This window comes from Lissotriton vulgaris, chromosome 4_1 (genome assembly GCF_964263255.1).
Source record: "Lissotriton vulgaris chromosome 4_1, aLisVul1.2, whole genome shotgun sequence".
NCBI classification, from domain to species: Eukaryota; Metazoa; Chordata; class Amphibia; order Caudata; family Salamandridae; genus Lissotriton; species Lissotriton vulgaris.
Window position 1 is genome coordinate 1125908197 of NC_141691.1, and position 24958 is coordinate 1125933154.

Genomic DNA, 24958 nt, shown 5'->3' on the forward strand with positions numbered 1-24958 from the left:
ACACACACATAAGGCATCCAATTGGCTGCGTCGCTTAGCGACGTCTCCTGGGACACGCCCCCACAATACGTGCTCAAGGGTCGGTGCCGTTCGTACTTAATGGCGGCGGTATTCCCAGACCGCTACCAGCTGTTCTGCGTGCCTTGCCACGCCGGAGTGTGGGGGTAGGTTCCTAGAGGCATTGGCCTCGCGCTGACCAGGTAAGCCTGTGTGTTTGGATATGCAATTTTGTTCCCCTGCCCACGGACCTTCTAGCGAGGCCGTTTGATTCTCGGTTCGCCGCCACTCTGTGGTGACTGGAGACTGCCCTCACCCAGGTTAGCGGCGCTGGTGCGACCTACGCGGTGCCTCCACGTCACATGCCACCCTCTGGCCTTGTTGAGATATTACCAAGCGGACTACCAGTCCCCAGGGGTGCCTGCCTGCTACGCCCGGAGGCACCATTAGGGGTTAGACTGGACCGCATTTCATCTCGGTGAGTTCCGGTGGAGAGGGTTGGGGTCTCGGGCGGTACTTGCGGCGTCGTTGCCGGCGCCGCTTCTTGAGTCGAGAGGTACGTCTGACGGGCACCTTCTGTTTGGTGGGACGAGACTTCAGACGGGCTGTTGGTCGGGTCCTGACCCCCACCTGCCCCTTGACTGGGTCAACTAACCCCGCCTTTTTCCTCGCTCCACCTTACAGGTAATCACCTAGAAGCACAGGTCCCACAAGAACAGTCTGCAGGGATTTTGCTCATGGTTTTTAGGGTAAGATCCTAGTTCTAAACATTCTGCACTTGGGATTCCAACCCTTACCCCTTACTGGCTTTAATGGCCCCTCACCTTCGCAATACTAACTGACTGAGCTTGTCTTATGAATACGATGTAGGCTATCAGTCTCAGTTAGCCACAAGATGTTGATACACTTTTTTAACAATGCGATGAGCATCCCTAGTCTCTCTCTCATGATCACATCACATGACCCCGCTGGGCGATAATCAACGCTCGGTTGATGTGTCTAGACTTTATATGGTTTCTGTCATGCAACAACTAGCATGTACTCTTCTGTATATAACACTTTCTTTTTATTCCTCTAGGTCTGATTTTCACGCAGGACCATCGGCCTGCTCTGGTTACTGACCCACCAGGTTGTATACTGCATACACTGTAGCCCATTCCGGGCCCCTTAATAGTTTATGAGCACAATTAGGTCCTGAAGAATTGCCTATAGGGCATGAAACATGTTGACCACAGGCGAGGGTTGAACGAGGCCAAACTACATTGATTTTGCGTCTTAGTACCCCTCCTTTCACTCTTTTAATAAGGCAGTTAGCCACGCGAATAAAGTTGACTTAGTGGACTAAACTAACCTTTTTTAACACACTTTCCCACACTCACTACTTCACTTTCCCAGGCCCCTCACACGCACTCACCAACGGCAAGGAACAAAAGAACTCCATAAAAGTGTAGCACTTTTTGTTACCCGTCAGGCATTGCAGCGCCGGCTTGACGTTGGAGCAGGAAGCCGTTAATGAGGCAAGATAACCATCTTGCGGGATGAAAACAAGTCATCCAGCTAGTTAGTTGTGTGAGGCTTCCTAGTTCCGACAAGGGACCCCTTTGGTTCCTTGACTATTGATTGCAGATTTATTCATAGAGAGGGAGACTACCTTGCTACACTAACATTACCTCTTGGGGAACTTTGTACATTACTTGGTTATATGCTCTTAGGACAGGTACACTGGACCCCCGTAAATATTGTCCTTTTTAAGTCCCTCTTTGTTGCTTACACACTTTTTAGAGTGACCGACAGGAAGTTGTAGAATATCCTATTCCATGCGTAATATGTTGCGACTTACAGAGTTAAAGCTTTACCATATGTTAAGCAAATTTATTATTATTATTATGCGCACAGATGCTCCAGCGAAGGAGCGTCCTGGCGCCCGACAAGATAGCAACACAACATAACTGGGCAGAGCAGAGAAAGAAAAATTAAGGAAACAGGAAGGTTTTTACAGCACGGCGAAACGAAAACAGGTCCCCTAAAGCGCGAATCGCAGGGGGAAGGGAGTTCCACAACACTGCGGCGCGAACTTGAAACGAGCGACCGCCTGCCCTGCAGAGCTTGAAGCGGGGGACCACCTCGAGTTCTAAATCTGAAGATCTTAAAGCTCGGACAGGAACATAACAGGACAGGAGGTTGGAGAGGATCATAGCAGGGGATCCTTTAAGAATTTTGTAGGCTACACAGAGGACCTTGAACTGGATCCTTTGTGCGATTGGTAGCCAATGCAACGCACGCAAGGTGTTCGAAGTTGGACAGAATCCAGGTAGCCCCACAACAGCTCTCGCAGCAGCATTCTGGACCCGCTGCAGGCGGGTGATTTCCGCTTGATTTAGTCCCGCTAGGAGAGAACTGGCGTAATCAAGGCGGGAGATCATGGTTGCTTGAATCACAAGTTGCCTGGTGGTAGCATCAAAGAATTTCAGCACAGGCCGTAATCCAAGCAGGTTACCAAAGCAACAGGCCGCCGTGCGCTTGGTATGGCAGACAAAGGTGAGTGTAGGATCGAGCCAAACCCCAAGGTTTTTTAACTCAGCGACCGGGGTTGGCGTAGGACCCAGGTCCGACGGCCACCACCTATCTCCCCAGAGTTCCGTTTGCTTGCCAAAGATCATAACCTCCGTCTTGCTTGCGTTCAGCTGGAGACAGTTGGAGGTCATCCAGCTGGCGACCGCCCGAAGTCCGTTCTGGAATCTGGGGGCATCCACATCCGCATCCCCGCTGATCGTGACCGCTAACTGAGTGTCATCGGCATATGACACCATGGTCATACCCCACTGCCTGACCACCTCAGCCAGCGGTCTCATGTACAGATTGAATAACGTGGGACTCAGCGAGGAGCCTTGGGGGACCCCCAGATCCAGAGGATGGAGTTTAGACTGATAGGGCGGGACGGTCACGCAAAAGGAACGTTTGGCAAGAAAGGAACGGAACCAATGGAGAGCCAGGCCCGAGACCCCAGCTTCCACCAGACGCAGCAGAAGGATAGGGTGGGACACAGTGTCAAAGGCGGCGCTCAGATCTAATAGCACCAGCGCCGCCGTTTGACCCGCATCAAGCACGGAGCGTAAATGCTCCACCATGTACAGTAGAGCAGTCTCCGTGCTGTGCCCAGCCCGGAATCCATTCTGCGTATTGTCTAAGATGTTTGCCTGGAGGAGATGGTTCGAGAGGATAGAGTTGACATGCGCCTCCGTCACCTTAGCTGGCCACGGGAGAAGTGAAATAGGGCGGTAGTTTTCGGGCTTGCCGGCGTCCAAAGACGGTTTCTTAAGAATAGGCATCACCACTGCCTGTTTCCACTTCAGTGGAACCACGCCGGATGCTAATGAGGTGTTGATCAAAGAGCAAACCGGCGAGAGACCGTGGGATGCAAGATCTTTAAACAATACTGGCCGTAAAGGATCAGCCGGAGACCCTGACTTAACCTGCTGGGCCAGTTTACTGAAGCTTTCAGATGTTAGGCTCGGGAAAGAGTGTAAAACATCCAGAGTTAGAGGCTTGAGAGGTCTGCCACCAGAAAGTGCAACCGAAGGAAAGGCTCTATAGATGGCGTTAACCTTTTCCAAAAAGAAAGCCGCCAAGGTTTCACAGTGAGCAATAGAACTCTGATGAGTCGCAACCACCTTTTTGGCCGTAAGATCTTTCAGGGCCTTAAAGATAGTTTTGGAGGGGTTGATGCTGGTACGAAATTGCAAGGCGTAAAAGGCCGCGCGGGTTCTGCAAACTGCACGATGGTAAAGTTTTACAGTTGCCATATACAAAACTTTTTTGTCGCTGTTATAGGTTTTGCGCCATTCCCGCTCGGCACGCCTACAGGTGCTTTTAAGCGCCCGCAGCGAATCATCATACCACGGACTCGGATCTCTTGACCCACCCTTACACGAAACTATCGGAATAAGGGAGTCAAGGGCCCTAGTAACCCACTCACAGAAGCGGTCGTAGCCCACATCCACAGTCTCGATAGAGCCTAGCGGGTCGGTGGACAAGAGATGGAAAAAGTCATCAAGTTTCAATTTATTCCAGCGCCGTCTGGGAATAGCACGCACCGTGGGTTTAAGTTGCGGCTCATTCAGGGGGCACTGGATACACACCAGGTAGTGATCAGTCCAGGCCAGCGGTGATATAGTGGTAATCCTGGATTCCGCTAGATTAGTGAAGAAAGGGTCTAGGGTGTGACCACCTACATGGGTGGGCTGTGACACCAACTGACCAAGCTGAAGAGCCTCAAGATCAGCGACAGAGCTGTATACCGCTGGAATAGACATATTGTCGTAGTGTAGATTTAAGTCGCCAAGGATGGAGAAATTGGAGCAGCCTGCTGCCAAAATGCTAATAGCATCTGGGAGTGCCTTCCTGACGGCCACATCGCTACCAGGGGGGCGATAAATCAAAAGGCCAGAAAAAGAAAAATTAGGCTTAATAGCGATTTTAAACAGCGCGCTTTCACAGCCAGAGATTTTTTGCCCTTGCCAGGAGCACGGGTAGCAGGACTTAACCGCAAGCGCTATTCCCCCTCCTCTAGAGGCTCGGTTAAGAGTGTACACCGAGTACTCAGGCGGGAAGGCCAAGTTGATGACGGCCGTATCAGCGTCTAGAAGCCAGGTCTCTGTTAGACAAAAAACATCTGGCGGCTCCTTACCTAGCAGGTCGAAGATGTCTTGATGATGCTTGACCATCGACCTGACATTCAGGTTCCATATGCGAAAAGATGGACTGGCGCTGTCCGCCGCAGTGGCGGTGTCAATGCTCTCACATAAAGAAGGGGCGGGGAGATCCAATGTCCCACAGACACATGAGTGAGGGCCACACAGCGGCTCCACTCGCGTGACATCACAGCTCCTGTGCCGTTGACCGATGGTGAGCAACGAATCCCTGGAATAGCACAACATTGTGTGCCTCGTAGCAACCAGCGGCATAGACCAGGGCCCTGCCCTGTGCGCCAGGCGCGGACGGCGCAGACGGGCAGGACTCTGGCACGACTCCAGCCACGCGAAGGCACGCCCGCTACGCGATCACGCTGCGCTGGAGGAGGAGCTTTAAGTAGGTGTTCCCTCGCTGGCTCCTGCGCACTAAAGCGCAGGCGGATAGTAACTCCTCTACCAACACTCACCCCACTCCAAGATGGCGCCCAAAAAGGAAACCCACCCCAAGAACCGGACCCGCACAAGCGGCGGTGAAGTACCGATTACAGTGCAAGTGAGGGGGTTTTAAAACCAGGGGTTAACCAACAAAATAGAAAGCAAATAGGAAAAAGGGTTTTTAAAAACGAGATATCAGCAAAAGCGCGCGAAGCGCTCCAGCAGCAGTACGCTACCTTGTCAGGGCGAGGAATCTAAGGGACTCGCCTTAAGTAGGTGTTCCCTCGCTGGCTCCTGCGCACTAAAGCGCAGGCGGATAGTAACTCCTCTACCAACACTCACCCCACTCCAAGATGGCGCCCAAAAAGGAAACCCACCCCAAGAACCGGACCCGCACAAGCGGCGGTGAAGTACCGATTACAGTGCAAGTGAGGGGATTGTGATGTCTGACATAGATCCAGAAGGGCCTTTCATGATAACTACTAACTACGTAAATTAATTCTATTACCCTGCTGAATTGGAAAAGCGACACGACCCTTACCTTGGAGTTAGTCTCTATCATTCCCCAGACGATAAGGTGACCTAAAGAGAAACCTTTCTGCCCTTAAATCTCAAGGACAGTTCTGGACAAATCTGCCCTTAGCTATAACCGGTGAAATAGTCCTATCCCAAATGAAGATCTTACCTAGGCTACTCTACTACTTTGTAAATGTTCCCATTGCCTGGGATGCGCTTTTTCAGTGATCTTGACATCATGTTAAGGAAACGTATCTGGGGAGACAACCGTCATTGAATTGCACTGAAAAAGCTGACATCGCCATTTGGCAAAGGCAAGCTTGGTGCCCCGTTGAGGTGTACTACTTAGCGGCACAATTACAGTGGGTATCACGATGACTAGAGGAGCAGCTTAACTGAGAGACATGCAACAGATGTCTCACTTGCGTTAACTATGCTTCTATACTTCCTCCTCACCAAAGTTACGCCCTGAACCACATGGTGCGCGCAAATGTCTTGCAAGGGTTTATTACCTCACACACCACATTCCACCCTACATCCACACTTCTACTGCAGGTCCTGCTACGATTTCCTGTTACTTTTCTGCCTATTACTTGGGGAGCTGGCATAAGTGATCCCTAACCCCAGTCGGGGTCCTCTTTGCCAATGGCCACCTCCTCACCTTCGACCAATTTGTCTCTAACCATGCTATTCTGCGGGGACAGTTTCTCACATACAGCTGAGTAACACATGTCAAGTACTCTGGTCCACACAAGACAATGAACCCCAAACACACTCTGTTACACAGAGTCTGCTACACATGACGATAGGACGTCACCTGATAACATGGATATATAAGGCTATACGGGAACACACTGGGTTCCTAATGGTGACACTGAGAGACAAATGGGAAGACAATATAGGTCAGGCACTACCTGCTAAAGATTGGGAATACGCTCTGGAATTCTCTCACCAGAAATTGATCTGTATGCACCTCAAGAGAACTTAGAGGAAGGAATATAACGACAAAGAAGAACATGAATATAAAACAGGATTAGTTTTGTATAAACAGATGCTTCACGAAACAAAGCGAGAGTTCTTCGCGAAAAAAATCAATTAAGCTAATAATTCAACTAAAGAACTATTCACAGCAGTTACTGCTCCAGCATATCCAGCCTCCCCCCTCCTGTTATGGCCAGTCAAGAATTATGCGACAAAATAGCTAACTTTTTCTTTGACAAAGTTGATGCCATTTTTTCTACATTCACTGGATCAGGGAGTAAGACCTCCACAGATCAGGAAACAGATTCAAAGTCAGGCACGAGTTCTGGTTTACACCTTGATAGGTTTGCTGTAATTACCACCAGTCAGATACTTATGAAGGTGAAATCTGGCTCACCACTTGACCCATGCCCGGTCTCGATTTTAAAACTGGCAGCTGAGCCTATTACTCTGACCCTGACTTCCATTATAGATGCCATGTTTTTAGAAGGTTATTTTCCCAAAATGTGGAAAAAGGCATCTATATTGCCCCTGATCAAAAAGCCAAGTCTAGATCCTAAAGATGTGAATAACTTTAGATCTATATCTAGACTTCCTTTCCCTGCTAAAATAGTGGAGAAAATCATGACTGTATAATTTAGTGCCTTCTTGGAAGAAGCCAAGGTGCTAGATCATACTCAATATGACTTCAGTGGTGGCCATAGTACGGAGACCGCTCTGCTTAAATCCACTGAGGAGATCAGGGCCACCCTGGATCAGGGAGGAAAAGCGGCTATGATCATGTTGGACCTCTCTGCGGCTTTCGATACGGTCCATCATGCCTTGCTGATGGACCGGCTGCGAGAGTGTGACGTACAAGATCTTGCTTGGAAATTACTGAAATAATTTTTATCTGATAGACTACAGACAGTCTCACTAGGCGAATTTTCAGCCAAACCCTATTCTCTGCCTTGTGGGGTCCCCTAGGGGTCTTCCTTAAGCCCGACACTTTTTAACATCTATGTGTCACTATTGGCTCCCCTGATCGAATCTTTTGGTTTCAATCTGAATTCATATGCAGACGACACCCAAATTGTAGTGTTGTTAAGGCCAGGAAAGCTGCAGGGTACGGCTTCTAGTTTCCATGATTGTATGTTAGTGGTGGGTATCTGGATGGCCCAAAACTGCCTCAAATAGAACTCCAGTAAAACAGAGGTAGTGTTGTTTAGTAATGACTCTAATTTCTGGGCCCCAAAGTGGTGGCCTGATACACTAAGTCCTCTCCCCACTCCTGTAAAAAAGGCAAACATTTGGGAGTCTGGATAGATGATAGGCTTAGTCTTAAGGACCAAGTGAATGCAGTGGTCTCTTCCACCTCTTATATTTTAAGATCCTGCAAGAAAATTATGCCATCCTTGCCCAAAGAAAGCCAGCAGTTAGTCATTACGGCTCTAGTCATGTCCAGACTGTACTATTGTAATAGTCTCTATGTCAATATTCAGGAAGGACTTTTAAACATACTGCAACTATTGCAGAATGCAGCTGCCAGATTGCTTACTTGCACCCCCAATATTTGCCTCCATCCCTGCCTAGATCAGAAGGCTTCATTGGCTGCCGGTGCAAAAACGGGTTCAGTTTACATTACATAGGGCCCTTTATGTAACCAGTCCCCACTATTTGAATACGCAATTCCATTGGTAAGTACCAACTAGATGTCTGCGCTCTTCAGAAACTAAACTGGTGAAGGTACCTTTTGTAAAAAAAAAAAGCTAAATGGGGTGGCAGAAGCTTTGTGGTTGGTGCAGCTAAGGCATGGAATGGTCTTCAGTTGCATCTTATAGACATGACAGGCCTGCTTGCCTTTAGAAAGGCTCTGAAGACCTGGCTCTTTTCTGTCTATACACTGTCTGGTTTCTCCTTATCATCTAGGACAGTGCCAGGACACCTTCGGGTATCAGCTTGCGCTTTAGAAATGTCAGTAACATTAACATTAACATAACACATGTCTGGAAGGCCTGGTTTAAATGTATACAATAATTTATTTTACAAAGGGCCTACCTGATGCCAGAACAGCTCAACAGCTACTTTCCGCATGCACGCCTTAGCTGCCCCTGGTGCTGGTTGGTTTCTGCAGATTTGCAGCATATGTTGTGGTCCATGCTACAAGAGGTCACCGAACTTACTGACATTAAGGCATCGGAGACTGATGGCCTTGGCATCTTTAAACGGACGCAGCACAAAGTGAGAACAAAGTTCTCTGGTATGGCCCTTCTGCTCCCTAATAGAGTCCTCACCCTGCACTGGAGGGCAGAACGAGCCCTATCAATGGCTGTGTGGCATGGGGCGATGCGAAAATAAGAGAATGCCGAGGGGGAGGCCCTTTGCTACAAAGTGATCCAACACCTTCTAAAGTGACCCATTTCAATGTCCTGGGATGCCCTCCTTGATCAGTTAGAGCAACTCACCCGAAATGATGACCTGCCCTGTGAACTTAACATTAAAGTCAGCGATGTACACATTCTATCTGCCACTCCCCTCGTCCTCCACTGGAAGGGTTCGGGTCCAGCTTCACTCATTACCCTCAATGTTCCCACCCGCGTTTGCGCCTTCAGGTATTTTGCTACACTACACTGCTGCTCACCATTCTGGCCCAGAGACACTGGATGCCAGCCCAACCCTTTGCACCGCTTGGGACGCCAGCCGCGACCTAGTTGGAGCTTTGCTGTGGTTTTACTCCTACGTCCTCCACATATACAGCCCCGCCCACCACTGAGTTCGAATTGCCACCTCCCTCCCCCAATTTAGGGGTACCACCGCACTTAGCCAGGTAGACATATCGACACACAACAGATTAGCACACCTATCTTCATCACCTTATACAGTAACATTCTAGTGGCTATACAACATAATTTGCCGATGTATATGTATGCTACTGATTAACAATCAATTTAACAGTAATTGTATATTGATTCAGAATACTACAAGTGAATTTATACTGTCTTTTTTGTATATGAAAATCCCAATAAAAACAGTTATAAAGAAAACTATGTGAATTCATTCCTCTTGCTTCACTGTATATAAATGTACCTCACGTAGCAATCCTGACAATCCGGCATGGACCTGGCCCTTCTAAACTTCTGTTGTACACCTCAGAAATATAGAGGACGAAAGGCCGATGACACACGGCTGTGACGTGCTATGAAGTGACCTGCAGTTATTTTATTCCTAAAAAATCACCAGTGCTCCATTACCCTATTCCACACCGTTTTTTTAATTCCTGGTCTCTTGCCGTATCTTGTGAAAGAGATGCACTGGCTGAAGACATGGAATAAATGTGGAATTAGTGCTCAAATGAACACAACAGAATGCAGCTTTTTGTTTGTCACAAACACACTTGAAAAAACAAACTCAATGTAAGCCACTTTCCAAATCATCTGTGCATTAGACTGTGTTTTGACCTCAAGACAAATCGTGCTTTCATAAAGAGCTATAGCAGTGCAATATACAAGCATTAGTAGACCAATTACTTGTCACCTTAGTGGTCGGTTGACTTTGTCAATGCTTTTAGCCACACTTCACAGCATCTGTGATGAGGGGAAGCAATGGGGACAAGCAGCAAGACAACAGAGAGTAACAGATGTGGGGAGAGACTAACTTGAGAGAGATGGCGCGAAAACACATGTACACTACTGAAGTGCTTCTCACAACAAAAGGAAAAAGTAGCACATGAAAAGAAAGTAGTGGAAGCAACAATGTCAGCCAATCAAAGAGATTGTAAAGATACAATGCTCCATGGGAGGGACAACAGAAGATTGACTCTGGTTATTGAGGAGAAAAAATAACAAATGAATGAGAGCTGAAAAGAAAAACTTGCAATTCCTTAAGTGTAACTAATCGCCCAGTGAAATGCATTTTACATTCTGCTGTCAGCAGTCATCATGTCCCTACTTGACTCAATGCGAAAATTAATTACAACAGTAAATGAGTGATGCCGTTGCCTAATTATACCCGAGTTGCTCTATCACAGCAAAACTTTTATAAATAATTTAGATCCAGGTTTGGGAAAGTTCTTGCAGGTTTCCATTTATTTTAAGTAGAGGCACTCAAGATAGCTCTTTGAGGTAGATGCTTGCTCTTGACATTTGCTGAGATCTGCAGGTAACGAACTTGAATCCTATTAATGGAACTCCACCTCCCATCCTTCCAAGATCTGTAAATTGAGTACTAGGACATTCAGTAATAATGCCACTGTGATGTACTTCTCTTAGTAACAACAGAAGAATGGTACTAAAGGCAATGCATAAACAATATTAATAATACTTTTATTTTTGCTAAGCAGTATGATTTTTGTGATTTATTTCTTTTCTTTTTTTTTTTTTATTCCCCACAGGCGGAGTCCCAGATTAAGGCATCCAGTTACAAAACCAAGACACTCTTCTGCAGATAACTTGGCTAATGAAATGACGTACATTACTGAGACTGAAGATGTATTTTACACATACAAGGGCTCCCCAACATCTAAGGATAGTGATTCCGAGTACTTCCAAAATCGGAGTCCTCGAAAAAGGTAAGTCATTTGTATCACATCAATCATTATAGGAAACAGTTATTACATCTCTATAATACAACATGCTCTTACTTTAAGGGGAGAACTGCACTGCACTGGGGTAAATGAACCCATTAACCAAAGCTGGATATCTGTGAAGTGTAAAGAAAGAGGTGCATATCTGTAAGTGTTGGGGCAATATAAAGTCAAAATATAAACATGATCTGTAGGTACTGCCATATGTAGTAAAAGGATCAAACAAAATTGATTTACCCAAGTGCATAGAATATTGAATGTGAGTGAAATACATGTTATGTGACAAATGTACATCACTTTTAGGTCTCGGCTACAGACCGCTTTAGCCGCATGTCGCCTGTTTGTCCTCAATAATTTACATATGATTAAGGTGGGTTTTGGGAAAGCCCTTTGCTCATGATTCAGTGGCTTTGTTGTCTGCCTCCCGTCTCTGCTCCTGCACTTTCCTCCCTATTTTTGTGTTTTTCCCAACCAGGAGCATTTCGATGTCAAGTGTTCTTTTTTTTCTTTTTTTTTTTTATATATCTTTATTTGGTTTTTTACAACAAACATGCATTTTGTCTCCCCCCTCCCCCCTCCGGGACAGGCAATATTGATATGAATTTAGAAGATGATAAGAAAAACAATATTTTTGTAAAAGGAGGAAAGAAATGGAAGCTAGTAATTCGTAAGAGAAACAAAGAGAAAAAAAAAACATTGAGAGATTGTGCTCTTCAATTAAAGTATAGCAAGTTATTTAAACATGATTTAGATATACAGATACTTCGATTTTCTGATATATAATCTGTAGTGTAGCTAAATGCTATTTTGGCGTTGAGACCATTCCCTTAGAGGAAGCCAAATTTGGAACCCTTTTATCCGTCGCTTCCTGCCTTTTGTCTTGTAAATAGCCATCTCTAAATTATATATGGCTAGCAGTCTTGAAAACCATTGTTGGAATGATGGGGCGATGGGGTCAAGCCAGGCAGAGGCTATGCAGATTCTTAAAACAGCCATTGCTATAAAAATTAATTTGTGCCCAATTATTGGATTAGTCAGATTCGTTATACCCAACATAACTGTTTCATCGGGGAGGGTGATTGCTGCATTTAAAACCGATGATAAAAAGCGTTCAATACTTAATTTCAAAGATGTTAAGCAGTCACACGCAGAGAATATATGTAAACAATCAGCACTTGGTAAATTGCATCTAAAACAACATGTACCTCTCCCACTCCCCCATTTGGCTATTTTGTCCGGGGTATAGTACATAAAAAAGCATATTTTGTAAAATTGAGTCTGTAATTTTGTTGACATTAAAACAGATTGTGAGTGATCATATGCAAGTTTAAATTCTTCTGATGTGATATTAAGTTTGTTCTGCCATTTTTGTGTAATTTTCTGTAAATCATCCGGAAAGTGAGACAGTAAAAGAGCATACATCCCCCCAATCCTGATTTTTTTCCTGGGGTTACTTAATATATTAGCAATATCAATCTCACAAGATAGGTTATTTTCTCTATTATGTTGCAATATAAAGTCTCTTATTTGGAGATACTTGAAAAAGTCTCTCCATTCCAGGTGATATTTTTCTCGTAAATCCTCAAAGGAGTATAACCCTCCTGAGGAGATCATACATCCTATGTGGGTAATTCCCACAGCCTTCCATCTGTTCATGCATACCCCGCTAAATATTTCAGGTAGAACAGCGTTATTTTGAAGAGGGGAGTAGAAAGATATACGTCCTATACCAAGTAGTTTTCTCACAGCTTTCCATACTTTGAAAGATCCTAGGAGTGATTTTAACCTGACTTTCTTGTGGTAGCTGTCAAAAAGGTGTCTCCATAGATAGCCCGTACTTTTGTGACCCAGGATTAGTTGATAAATAGATGGGCAGCTGTTGCCCGGTGGTGTTTCTATCCCATCGAGATGATAGAGCTCATGGCTATATAACAAGACTGTTGCCCAATAGTATACCTTTAAGTTCGGGAGGGCGAGTCCTCCTTTTTCTTTTGGGAGCGTCAAAGATTTATAAGCACGTCGAGGTCGGGTGTAAGACCAAAGAAAGCTTGAGAAAGCACGCTCCATTGTTTTAAACCAGTGATCTGAAATTTCCAGATTTATAGCTCTAAACATGTACAGGATTTTTGGGAAGTAGACCATTTTGAGTGCGTTTACCCGACCGATCAGCGATAGATGTAAATTATTAATACGGCGGAGGTCTTTTTGCATTGTATCTACTAAAGGCTTTAGATTTAAGTCCACTAGGTTTTCCAGTTTGGATGTGATAGTTATCCCTAGATAAGTAGCTTTATCTGTTACTCGGGAGTCTCTCAGGTCACACTTGTTATTTAATATGATTTGTGTCTTTCCTTGGTTCAAAGCATAGCCTGTGAGTTTCCCAAAGGTTTTTGCCTCTGTTTCAATAATAGACATGGCCGAATTTGGATCAGCAGTCACTATGGCGATGTCATCGGCATAAGCTAATGTTTTTGTTAAATAACCTTGTGTTGAGATGGGAGCTATGCCCCCGTTGCATTCCAATCGTCGGATAAAAGGATCTATGTAGATTGCGAATAGCAACGGGGAGCAGGGGCATCCCTGCCTAGTGCCTCTTGTAATTGTCAGTTCTTTGGTGAGGTTGCCATTAACCATGACCGAGGCACGGGGGTTGATATACAATTTCTGGACAGCCCCTATAAATCCTTTTTTAAATCCCACCCGGGACATTGCCTGCCACAGGAATGGCCAGGAGACCCTATCAAATGCTTTCTCGGCATCGAGAAGTATTAGTGCCATTGGGTCTCCTGCCACCTCAGTTTTGTCTAACAAGCTGATCACTCGTCGAGTGTGATTTGTGGTTTCCCTCCCGGGGACAAAGCCGTGCTGGGATTCAGATATGATTTTATGGATAATAGGTGAGATACGGTTAGCTAATATTTTAGAGTAAATCTTTGAATCAACATTTATTAGGGTGATAGGACGATATGACCCCATTAAGTCAGTTGTTTTTTGTTTTTTGGGAAAGATGACAATTTTTGCCCTGGACCACGAAATGGGAGGTTGCCCTCCTCTAAATATGTGTGTACATAGATCTAATACGGTATAGAATTCCAGAGGGATAGCGTCTAACCCGGCTGCTTTCCCCCGGGGAAGATCCTTCACAGTTTTTATGACTTCTTCTAAGTTAGGGGCTACCTCCAAGTTTCCTTGATCAGCTGCATTAAGTTTGTTAAAATGATCAATTTCAAGGTATTCATTAATCTTTCCAAGTTCTACTTCAAGCTCTTCCTTATATAAAGTGCTATAAAAGCGCCAAAATGCTTCTCTGATCTTTTCAGAGTCGGATATCCTGCCCTCTACTGGGTCCTGTATCTCCCTTATGATGTTCTGAGATGTCTGCTGTCTCATCCGTATAGCCAACTGATGGCCGACTAGCTCATTAATCTCATATACTTTTTCACGGTGGGCAGTAGCTTTTTGCCAAGTCAAGTGTTCTGATTCAATTAGTTAAATATTTCCACTGCTGACTTAAGGGAATCATTTTTCTTCCTGTTAAACATTCCCTGGAAATGTGTATTTTTGTACTCTTGACATCCACCCCGCTTCTTTTTTTTCTGCTTTTCCCTCCCCATCTCCGCCATGCTTCTGGTTCTCTTTTCATCATTCAACCTCTCCAATTCCTCCACGTGTTGTTGTACTTTCTACCCTCCATCTTACATGTTCATCCTGTAAACCTAGGTTGTCAGGCCTGCCCCTCCTATCCCACACACCCCTCATTCTTAATTTGAAAAAAACAAACTGGTTAGGAGGGTCTAGAACCTGCAAGGTGCTACAGGGCGGCTCACTACCATTTCCACCCTTATTCACATTTCATTTTTCACTTTTAATTTACTATTTTAGAACAGGTTAGCTAATATCTCGACCTTTATGGTCCAGGCCTATTGGCTTTGTCAGTGCTTCTTATTTAAAGCCCTCAACTGTAAACATGAACGTGCAAATAAAGGGAAATTTGTACCGTTGTGTGTGCACGCAGGAGGAGACTATATGCGAATGATAATTAACCTTGTACCTTAAATACTAACAGATGATACAGTGCTTTAGTTGGAAGCCCATCACACTGCCATGAGTACGGCAGTTAACATTGACATAGAAAGTTAAGTATATAAAGAAAGTATTCCACCTGCAGTTACTCTTTTTAGGGCAAGCCTATCAGACAGCTCAGTTGTCTGGTTGGGAAAGGCTTTGTGGGCTTACATATCATAAGAAAGAAACCTCTGTCTAAGAGCTGTAAACAATGTCCAGAGGAATAACCTAGCGAAAATAGAAGGTCCCTTTAATTGGATGAAATCCCTCACCCACCAATGCTGGCAAAACCGGACTGACCATAGCGGGCCCTGGGCATTTCCCCTTTGGGCTGGTGCAGTGGGGGCCGGTTTTGTGCCTGCATGGGACGGTTTTGTTACGGGGGGGGCGGTTTTGCAGCAGTACTGCAATATCGGCCCCCTGTAACAAAAGCGGGAGAATTGCATTTCGCTAGCACACACACCCGCCCTCCGCCAGGGCTGGTTGCTGTTACCAGTCCAGCCCTGAATGCTGGCATGCTTCATCATTGGGATTCTCCTCGTGCTGTGATGCCTACTCCTGGCATGGGCTACAACCCCCTCACTGAGAGGGAGGGGGCCAGGGATGTTTTGATTTTAATTGGGAGGTATGCTAAATGAATCTATGACGTTATTCCGCTGGCTTTTCCCCCCCAGGGAATCACAACGGGGTTCTTACAACAAACGCTTTGTAATTCCGCATACCATTACTCCGCAAGTCAGAATAACGACTTGCGAAGGGGGGGCGCTGGATATTGGAATAGTATAATTTACTATTCCAACTCCAGTCTGTGCGGACACTAGGGAAGGTGTTGGATTTTAAATCCAACACCCACCCCCCTCCGCAAGTCGTTGTTCCGACTTGAGGAGTATGGTATGCGTATTCACAACGCAGTCGTTGTAACAACCGCGTTGTGATTCCCTGCTTTGTAAACGTTTCAGGGTAAACGTTGTTTACCATGCTAAATACCACAATAATGAGCGTTCGGTTTGGTGGGGGAAGCAGCGCAAAGAAAAAATGTGATTAGGTGTGTTGGAGTAAAACTAGCTCTAGGGTACGAGAAGTGTCTTTATTAGAACTACCTTGGGTGAGGATTAAAAACAGGGCACTGGCAGCAGAAACAAATACCAGCAGTTAGTGACAGAGGTGGTCACCATGTTTCAGCCTGGTGACCCTCATTTGGCTTTCCAAACTTTGGCTTTCGTCAGGACCAACTTGTACTGCTGTTCGACAGTCTATATATTTATGAAACTATTTAACGTGAAGTGATACAAATAATCACAGTAATAAGAGTAAAAAAAATATATATGCAACTATACAAAACCAGTGATCTTTAATCCGTCTTAATTTTGTTTGTGGAGGGACTCACCGCTGATACCTGAAAGTGTATATGAAGAGAAAAAAATATATAGATTATTTTTTTTCATGGAGTCTAAATCACAATCGCAGACAGTTTCTCTCTAAATTATACAATGATAGTAGTATGGGGCTATAAGTCAGAACATTTCAAACATAATCAGTGGTAGGTACCGTTGTCTCCTAATATTATAGGTAAAGTAAACATAAGTGATTGCAGGTTACCCGTACATTGCGGGTAACAGACCTCACCTCAACCTGGCATCCAGCTCAGGGGGTCTCCGCTCTGAAAAAGTACATCAAGGTTAGTTAGTAGTCTCGTCTTGTCGTTTATTCTACTGGATATCTCACATATATGTGAAAAAGTGTTCAAATCAAAGTTGTACCACGGGTGAGTGGAACAGCTAGTAAAGGCCTTAGCCATATGGTAAGATACATGGGTGTAGTTACTCATGTTCAAGTAAACTTGGTTCTAACAGCATCGTTACTCTTATTGATGTGCCTGTTAAAAATAAGCATACCACTCACTTGTGCAAACAACGGCTGGAGTGAGTCTATCGGTGAGACAATAGAGGCACCATCGGGACTGGTCAGGCGAGAGCCGGATACTTTATCTGGGATAGTAGCCATGTGTTAGACCTGGTATCATTGACGTGAGTCTCCCTTCTATTTTGTCGGATTGCCTCCTCTGTTTTTGATATGTTTTTGCTGGTTATATGCTTTGGGCACTGTGCCACTGCTATTCAGTGCCACAGTGCAAGTGCTCCCTATGTTAAATTGATGTACTGATTAGTGACTTCATGATTAGGTTTTTTAAATTTTTTGTCAGACCCTAGTACAGTGCACCATGTGTGCCCAGTGCTTGTAAATCAAATGCTGCTGGTGGGCTTGCAGCACTGGTTGTGCCACCCACAGAAGCAGCTTGTAAAGTGTGTCTCAGGCCTGTCATTGCAAGGCCTGTGTGCAGTCTGTGACTGCCATGTCGACTTGACAAGTGCACCCACTAGCCAGTCCCTAAACCTTCCCTTTTCTTCATATCAGACACCCCTATGGTAGACCCAAGGGACGGGTGCATTGTAAGTATAAGGTAGGACATGCCCTGGTGTGTACCGCATGTCCTAATAGTGAATTACAGCCATTTTCGTATTTCACTATTGCAAGGCTACCTGTTCTCCATAGGCCAGAATGGGCAGTTAGATTATTACATTTTATAATCCTAACTGACTCAGGGAACATGGTAGAAATTCGAATTTAGTATGCCTGAACTCAGAATGATAAAATGCATCTTTTAGTAAAGTTGGTTTTAACATTCTGTGTTTGAAAATACCACTTTTAAAAAGTAGGTATTTTCTTGTCTAACTATCCAAGCCTGCCTCTGCTAGGTTGTGTATTCCTTATCTGGAGTTTGAGTGACAGGGCTGGGGGATTCCAGGAGACAGAATTAGTCAGCCCAGTGGTGAATAGGGAGATCTGCATCTAGATGGGAGGGAGAAGTTGCAACTGGAACCTTAAAAGGGCTAGGCCTTCCCTCCACAATGCTGGCTCCACCCCCTGGGGTGCGGCTGATGTCTCTGCCCTGGACTGTGAAATAAGAGAAGGAATCATGTCAACAAAGTGCTTCAGGGCTGTGCTTTCCCTCCACAATGCTGGCTCCACCTCCTGTGGGACGTCTGATGTTTTTGCCCTGCACTGTGAAAGGAAAGAAGGAGTCCTGTAAACAGAGTGCTCCATAACTGGCTTGGACTGGGTAAAGGCCCCTCTGCCGTCAGAGAACAAAGAGAAAAGCAGTATAAATATTGGGACCCAGACCCAAGAACTTTAGATCACTTTTGGAAACAAGGCGAACCTTTTGCCGAGAAGAACCAAGGAAGCTGCAGGAGTTTAGACTGCCCCTCTGCCAGTGTGCTGTTTGCTTGGTTGGTGTGCAGTGGTTTCTTTATTGCCAAGGAAAGGGAGAAGGAACTTTTTAAAGAACTTTCATCATCTTGCAGAATATTACTCCAAGGGCTTGAACTTGCGCTTGCCTCCTGCTGAAGTCTCAGGGACAAAAGACTTCACCTCTAGCTCCCCTCGGAATTCCCTTGCTGGGGATTCTATCTGCAGAAGTCTGCGTGTCGCTGGGAGCTGAAAGTACGACGCAACGATAAGAAGCGTTACGCCGCCGCATCTGTAGTAGTCGCATCACTGGAGACGCGTGCCGCTGCATCTCCCTGGAAGCGTGTCTGTGTCGAAGCTGTCTGCTGTCGCAACACCGGAGAAGCGTGACGCCATCAAGAGGATTGCCATTGGATCGCTGGAGAAGCGTGTCGCAGGGCCTGTCGCGGCTCCAAAGTACAGAGTCGTCGCAAGGCTGCCAGGGCGTGAACGCACCGTCGCGTCAAGGGCGCCATCTTCTCGCATTGCACCAGGATTGTCACATCGCATCGATGCGCCATCTTGTGCATCGCAACCGGGCCGCAGGCCGAGAACTTACGCATCACCTTCGCACCGGTAAGGATCACGACGCATCCCCTACTCTGCGCAAGCATTGAGGCGTCATCTCCCCCGGAGCACGGAACCGACGTATCTCCCTCTGCAAGCCTTTTCTTTATTTTGCGTTACGCATCTAGGTACTTTTGTGAGAACTGTGTCGCATTTATCACCTACTTGAACTAAGCAACTTCTACCATCTTTTAGTCAACTTTAAGTACAGCCGTGTGTGGTCTTGTGTTAAGTCTATATAAAGCATACTTATTTTTATAAAACCTGTGTGTGTCCATCTGTAGTGTTTTCACTATATTACTGTGTATATTCATAAATGCTTAACACACTGCCTCTGAGATAAGCCTGTCTGCTTGTGCCAAGCTTCCAAGGGGGTGAGCAGTGGTTATCCAGTAGTGTAATCCCCTTATTCTGACTTAGAAGCAAGGGTCCCTATTTGGACAAAGCTGTATAGCATTGCCAACTAGAGACCCCCAGATCTAACACCATATCTTCCAAAATCAGGACCTGTTATGTATTTTAGGGCTTTGTCAGTCCAGCGCTTACATCCGGTGTATTGACCCCTCATGAAAAATGTCACGAGGGTGCCACGGGTCGGATGACATGAGCGAGAAAGAACAGAGTCTGCCTTACCTAACAGTCAGTGATCCAGGCACTAAGATCTGCAGCCAAGAGGGGACGAGGTGTTCGTCACGTCTGGATTGCCACCTCATACAGGTAGGAATGTTCCGCAGTCACAGAATAGCATACGTCACAATGCTGTGAGCGGTCAAACGCTGGTCTTGGGAAAGGTAGCCCCTAATGTTGAAGTACTGTGTGCCGTAGTTCCAAAAGTGGCTACTGTCTCATTGCCATCAGCGGATTGGCATGTATTGTGGGAGATGTAGTCTCCGATGTTGAAGTGTTATGTGGTGCCAGATTATAGTGCCTGGTAGGGGTTATATCATTATTTGACATACGTGATTCCAAATGTCCGGTGCCTTTTTGTGATCTAGAGGGTGATGGTGTATAAACCTAACCTGCCTGCCTAGTAAAGACGTTAGGAGACATGTAATGAGACACATAATCGATTGTGTCTTGGGCTAAAAATTCTTGCAGATGATCAGGTCATCATTTTTTAAAAGACTGAATATTAATATGGCCTGAGTATAAGTAGACGTTGTACGATCATGTGTTGCATTGAAATAGTTGGTATAAATCAGATTGTCAAGGTTATAAAGAAACTGCACATCAAACCTCAGGACAGACGGCCTCCCTTGGGCACCTGTCTATGTTAAATGAATACTAGGTTTCAAGATTAAATGTGTGTTTGTCATATTTGTTATGCAACCTAAGTTAAGTGGCAAATAATTATGTTATGGTCATCTTAATAAGCCACTTGAATAGCTAGGATTGTTATTGGTCTGGAGTCTCTATCATCTAGTCAGATAGATCACAATCATCTCGCTGTGATGGAAGTCCTAGGAATATCATCATTGAGTCCATTCTTGTCACTATGCTGCCTGTACACCCATTTATGTTCTTTGATTAAGAGAAAACATGTGATGTTTGACATAGAGGGATGAATGTGTGGCTGGTCTAATACTGTTCATTTTATTTCCTCTGCTGAGTGACCCTTCTCCAGAAAATGATTGGCCAGTTTTGTTGCCTGTTTTTTGCATTGTATGGTGCTTTTATGCTTCATAATGCAGATCTTAACTTTGCGAGTTGTCATGTCCACAATTTGTAATTGGCACGGACACATTATCAAGTAGATCAGTTATCACTGTTGCATTTAATATGTTGTCTCAATCCCCAAGGTTTATTTGTGCCGAAATCAATTGTGGTAGCGTGGGAGGTTTGTGTGCATATTCCACAAGAGCCACAGGGATAGCGACCCTTTACTGCTGGGAGTCGTCAAAGTGTATCTTGCTCCGAGGTTCCTGGACTTCAAGGTCCAGCATGTATCAGTTTGTCTCTCAGGTTCCTGCTCCGTTTAAAACAAACAGAGGACGTTTGATCAATATTGCACCTTTATTCAAGATCTGCCAATTCTTGCAGATTGATTTTTTTAATCTGGTTGGAAAAAGTGCAGAAAGTATTGACGCACGTTAATCTTGACCTTGAATCCTTACGTGAGGCAATCTCTAATAAGACTTCTCTGTTGTTCTGTGCCCTCTTTTTTTTCATAATAACACATTGTATTGATTTCCGTGATACCTGCTGGGCCAACGCCTTAAAATACATAGATACCATGATAATCCGGATATACATTGTTGGTATACATTGTTAACTGTAATAAAAATATATAACAACAAAAATTTGCGTAGACAGTTCTCAAACCCATGCTTTAAAGAAGATGTAGATGTGTACTCCAACATTCAGTAAAGGTATGTTGGGTGCGGCCTGGGATGATCATAGGGGTGGTAGCAACTATGCCCATCAGGGGGTATGTGGAGGAAGGGGAGGAGTCCTACTTCAAGTAGGTGTTAAACAAATCGCAAACGGGAAGGCGTTCCCAGGGTACTCCTGCCCCTTTGTGAGTGGGTGCGAAAAGAGCAGTTAATGGTCCCAGGGTCCACAACCTGCCCTTAAATAGTTAAATTTTTCTTTTTTAAATGCATCCCGTTTTCCTTTAAGGAAAAAAGCTGGATTTAAAACAAAAAAGGAAACTGCTTTTTTAGGTTTCGCCTGTCGAAAGCTGCACAGCAGCGTTTCGCGCAGGCAAAATCTTTTGAGAACAGTATGTGGCTTGTGTCCCGCCTCTGTCTTCCTTTGGCTAGCTCCATAAATGGAGGCTAGCCATTGGAAGAAAGAGGCGTCTGTCATTGTGCGAGGCGATTCGTGGGTGTTCCGGCGATTTTTTTCCCTCTCCGCCCCTTTTTAAAACGTCATGCGGCGGTGGGCGGGTGTTTTTTTTTTTTTTTGGTCAAAGTTTGTTTTGGTCATTTCGCCGAAGATGGCGGCCGGGCAGTAGCTTACTTGAGAAGCTCCGCTGTGCAAGTAGGTCAAATGCCCATCCCCCCCCTGCCTATGCCCGTTCCCGTCCCCCCTCCCGCTGTCACGGCACACAGGGCATGAATGCTCTTTAATTTGACCCCTTGGGAAGTGTCAGCAATGTTTGTAATCTTACGGTTTTCGAGGCCTCGGTTCCGATCTACCCTTGTTTATCGACTAAATGCACAGAACGGATTGTCACTTCCTTTTTAAGTGTTTGTTCGGCTTCTTGGCGCTGATGAGAGTTCCGTATTGGGCCCTAAGACGAGTCTCCGCCTGACTGACCACTCCCTGTTCTGTCCACCTGCGTGACCTCTCTCTCCCCCCCCCCCCCGTGGCCCCTGCTTCTTCCGCCTGCCTGATCACTCCCTGCGGCCCATGTTCAGTCTGTCTCAGTGACCGCTCCCTGTTCTGTCCGCCTAATTGACCCCTCTCTCTCCCTGCGGCCTCTCTTCTGCCCGCCTCAGTGACCACTCCCTGCGGCCCCTGTTAATAGTTTAATGATTGACTCGGCTCCGTCGCTTCCCTTTAGGGCCAGACTGGGCACACTGCGCACGCTTTGAGTACCCTAGCTGGCGGTGGGGCTCGTGCCCCGGCTGTACACGTCTCGGGGGAGCCGAGCTAGGGGTGGGCGTTAAGTGGGGAGCCTGCTGTGTACAGCCCCACCTCTACCACGTGTACTGAATAAGCCGAATTAGCCTCCCCCAGTGCTGTTTCAGGGGGCTATCTAGGCTTCCTGCCAAGATGCGGATCCTAGCTAAGGCGGGTGGGGTTGGGGCCAGGCTGGCAATTGGCAGGTCTCTCCTTGGCAGGGCGATCGCCGCTTCTCTATATGCTTAATTGGCACTCAGAGAACAGCTGGCACCCGTCGTAGGCAGCGTCCGCTTCCCCATGTAATTGCTTACTCTGTAACCATGTGCAAGTAGGCCAAATCAAATGCCCCCCCCCCTCCCAGCCTGGCACACCTGGTTTCACTTTTTTATTGTTAAGTGCCTGGCATGTATCCCCTCACCATCAGCACCCATTGTGCGTCTTCCATACCAACAGGCTCGTTACCGCCACACCGTACATTCACTCTTTATTGGCCGTTCACCTGGGTCGCGAATGAGGCGAGACTGCAAGCTTTGAGGAGCTACATGAAGGCCTAGGTACTCCCCAAGTCTAGTGGCGCGCGGTGCTCTTGAGGCCGGCAGACTGCCACCAAACTAACTCGGGCAGATGGCATCCTTGCCCGCGACGTGACTGGCTTTACCCCAGCGCGAGCGCCCTGCTTGCTTTGTGGAGAGGTTTTTGTAGGTAAAAATAAAGGGTCTGTTTGGGGTCCTCGTCATATATATATATATATATATATATATATATATATATATATACTATTTAGTCACAGGTGTCTATGTACCACATTCCTTCCCAGAATGTGTGTTCGGGGTGTGGCAACAAATACTGGGGTCGCAGGCTGGTACTTGCTGCTATCTTGCGATTCGTAGTTTGAAAGTTCCGCAGAATGGCTGAGATTATGACGATGGTTAACATTTGGTAATTTAATAAAATGTCTGCTTAGGTCTTCTTTCCGCAGTCCATGTGCCCGTTCCCCCCCCCCCTCCCGCTGTCCGTGTGCCCGTTCCCGCCCCGACTCCCGCTGTCACGGCACACAGGGCATGAATGCTTTCCGCCATTGCATACCCTTGGGCAGGGTTTCAACTTCTGACCCTCTTATCCCCGCCTTCCGAATGCACCTATTGCCGCGGTACATCACGTGCCTTCTACACAAGGGCACATCTCCACTCTGGAAACATGTGCTGTGGGACGGCAAGCTCCGTGCAGTGAACACACAGCGTGCAGCGCAACCAGCAGCGAGCGCCTTGAGGCGTGAGCATCAGCCCTATGATAGTGGCAGAGATATCCGGCCAAGGGTCCGATTCCACGTGGCTATGATCATTCTGGTCCACGGACAAACGGCACATCGCGCAGGGGTCAAAATTGTGAAATGATTGCACTGTTTGGGTAGCAAGAGCGGTAAAATCTGATTTCTGTTAAATTTCGACAGGTCAAAAAAATGATGGAATTTAGGGAGGGAAGGGTTGGAATTTAGCGGTACTTGGATTTTGATGCATGTTGCTAGCGGGAAAAACTCTGAATAGGTGCTGTTTATTGCATCCCATAAATGTTGAACCCCATGGTGTCAGATTTTATGCCATGATAAATTCTGAGTACTCCTAGTCAGACCCGTAGTTGTCTGGTCACTCGCATGTTTCTGACAAAACCCATCTTTGAACCTTGACCGCGCCGTCACTGGTGGGCTGTAGGGAGAGGACGGTGACCCGAGTGCTTTTCAGAGACATCTCAAACTAAAGTTAGGCCTTGGTGAAATTTTGTTGGCCCAGTCGGAAGTTCTGCACTGTTGAAAAACTCCACTTTGTGTGAATCCTATACATGGTTATTATTAACAGCTCTTTTTGTTGATGGTTAAAAAGATGACAGAGCACTGCTTGTAAAGGAAACAAGATGTGTTTTTTTTTAAATACTAGCCTTTCAATTGTTAATTAGTCGCTATTTTGGGATCACATTTTTAAAAAACATTTTTGCTTGCAGTTTAAAACCAGGCCCTTTCATTTGAAGCGTCTTAGTAGGTCAGATTTGAAGTGCAAAAAATGTTAAGTGCTTTCTTTCACGGTGAAGTGGGCTCTTTGCTCTAGGAAGCAGGCGCTGTTAAGTGGGTGTCTCTTTAGTACCCGGATGACGTCACATCAGTGCACAATACATACCTTGGGTTTGCTCTCCTCTGTCGCGCATTCTAAAAAGGATGTCATTGATAATGGCCAGTTGGTGTACTGTGCAGTAAAGCACGACCAAGGCCACATCCTATGGATTTGTATGTGTCATA

The 24958-nt window shown here is 45.9% G+C and overlaps 1 protein-coding gene across 8 annotated transcripts in view; it reads left to right on the forward strand.

Moving 5' to 3' along the window:
• The window catches only part of PTPN3 (protein tyrosine phosphatase non-receptor type 3), a 1864164-nt gene that overhangs the window by 1047998 nt on the left and 791208 nt on the right, over positions 1–24958 (forward strand). For all 8 annotated transcript variants that reach the window (XM_086965368.1, XM_086965363.1, XM_086965366.1 and 5 more), the window contains one exon: positions 10990–11166. In XM_086965368.1, coding sequence (XP_086821494.1) covers positions 10990–11166 — 177 coding nt within the window. The remainder of the gene's footprint in view (positions 1–10989; positions 11167–24958) is intronic.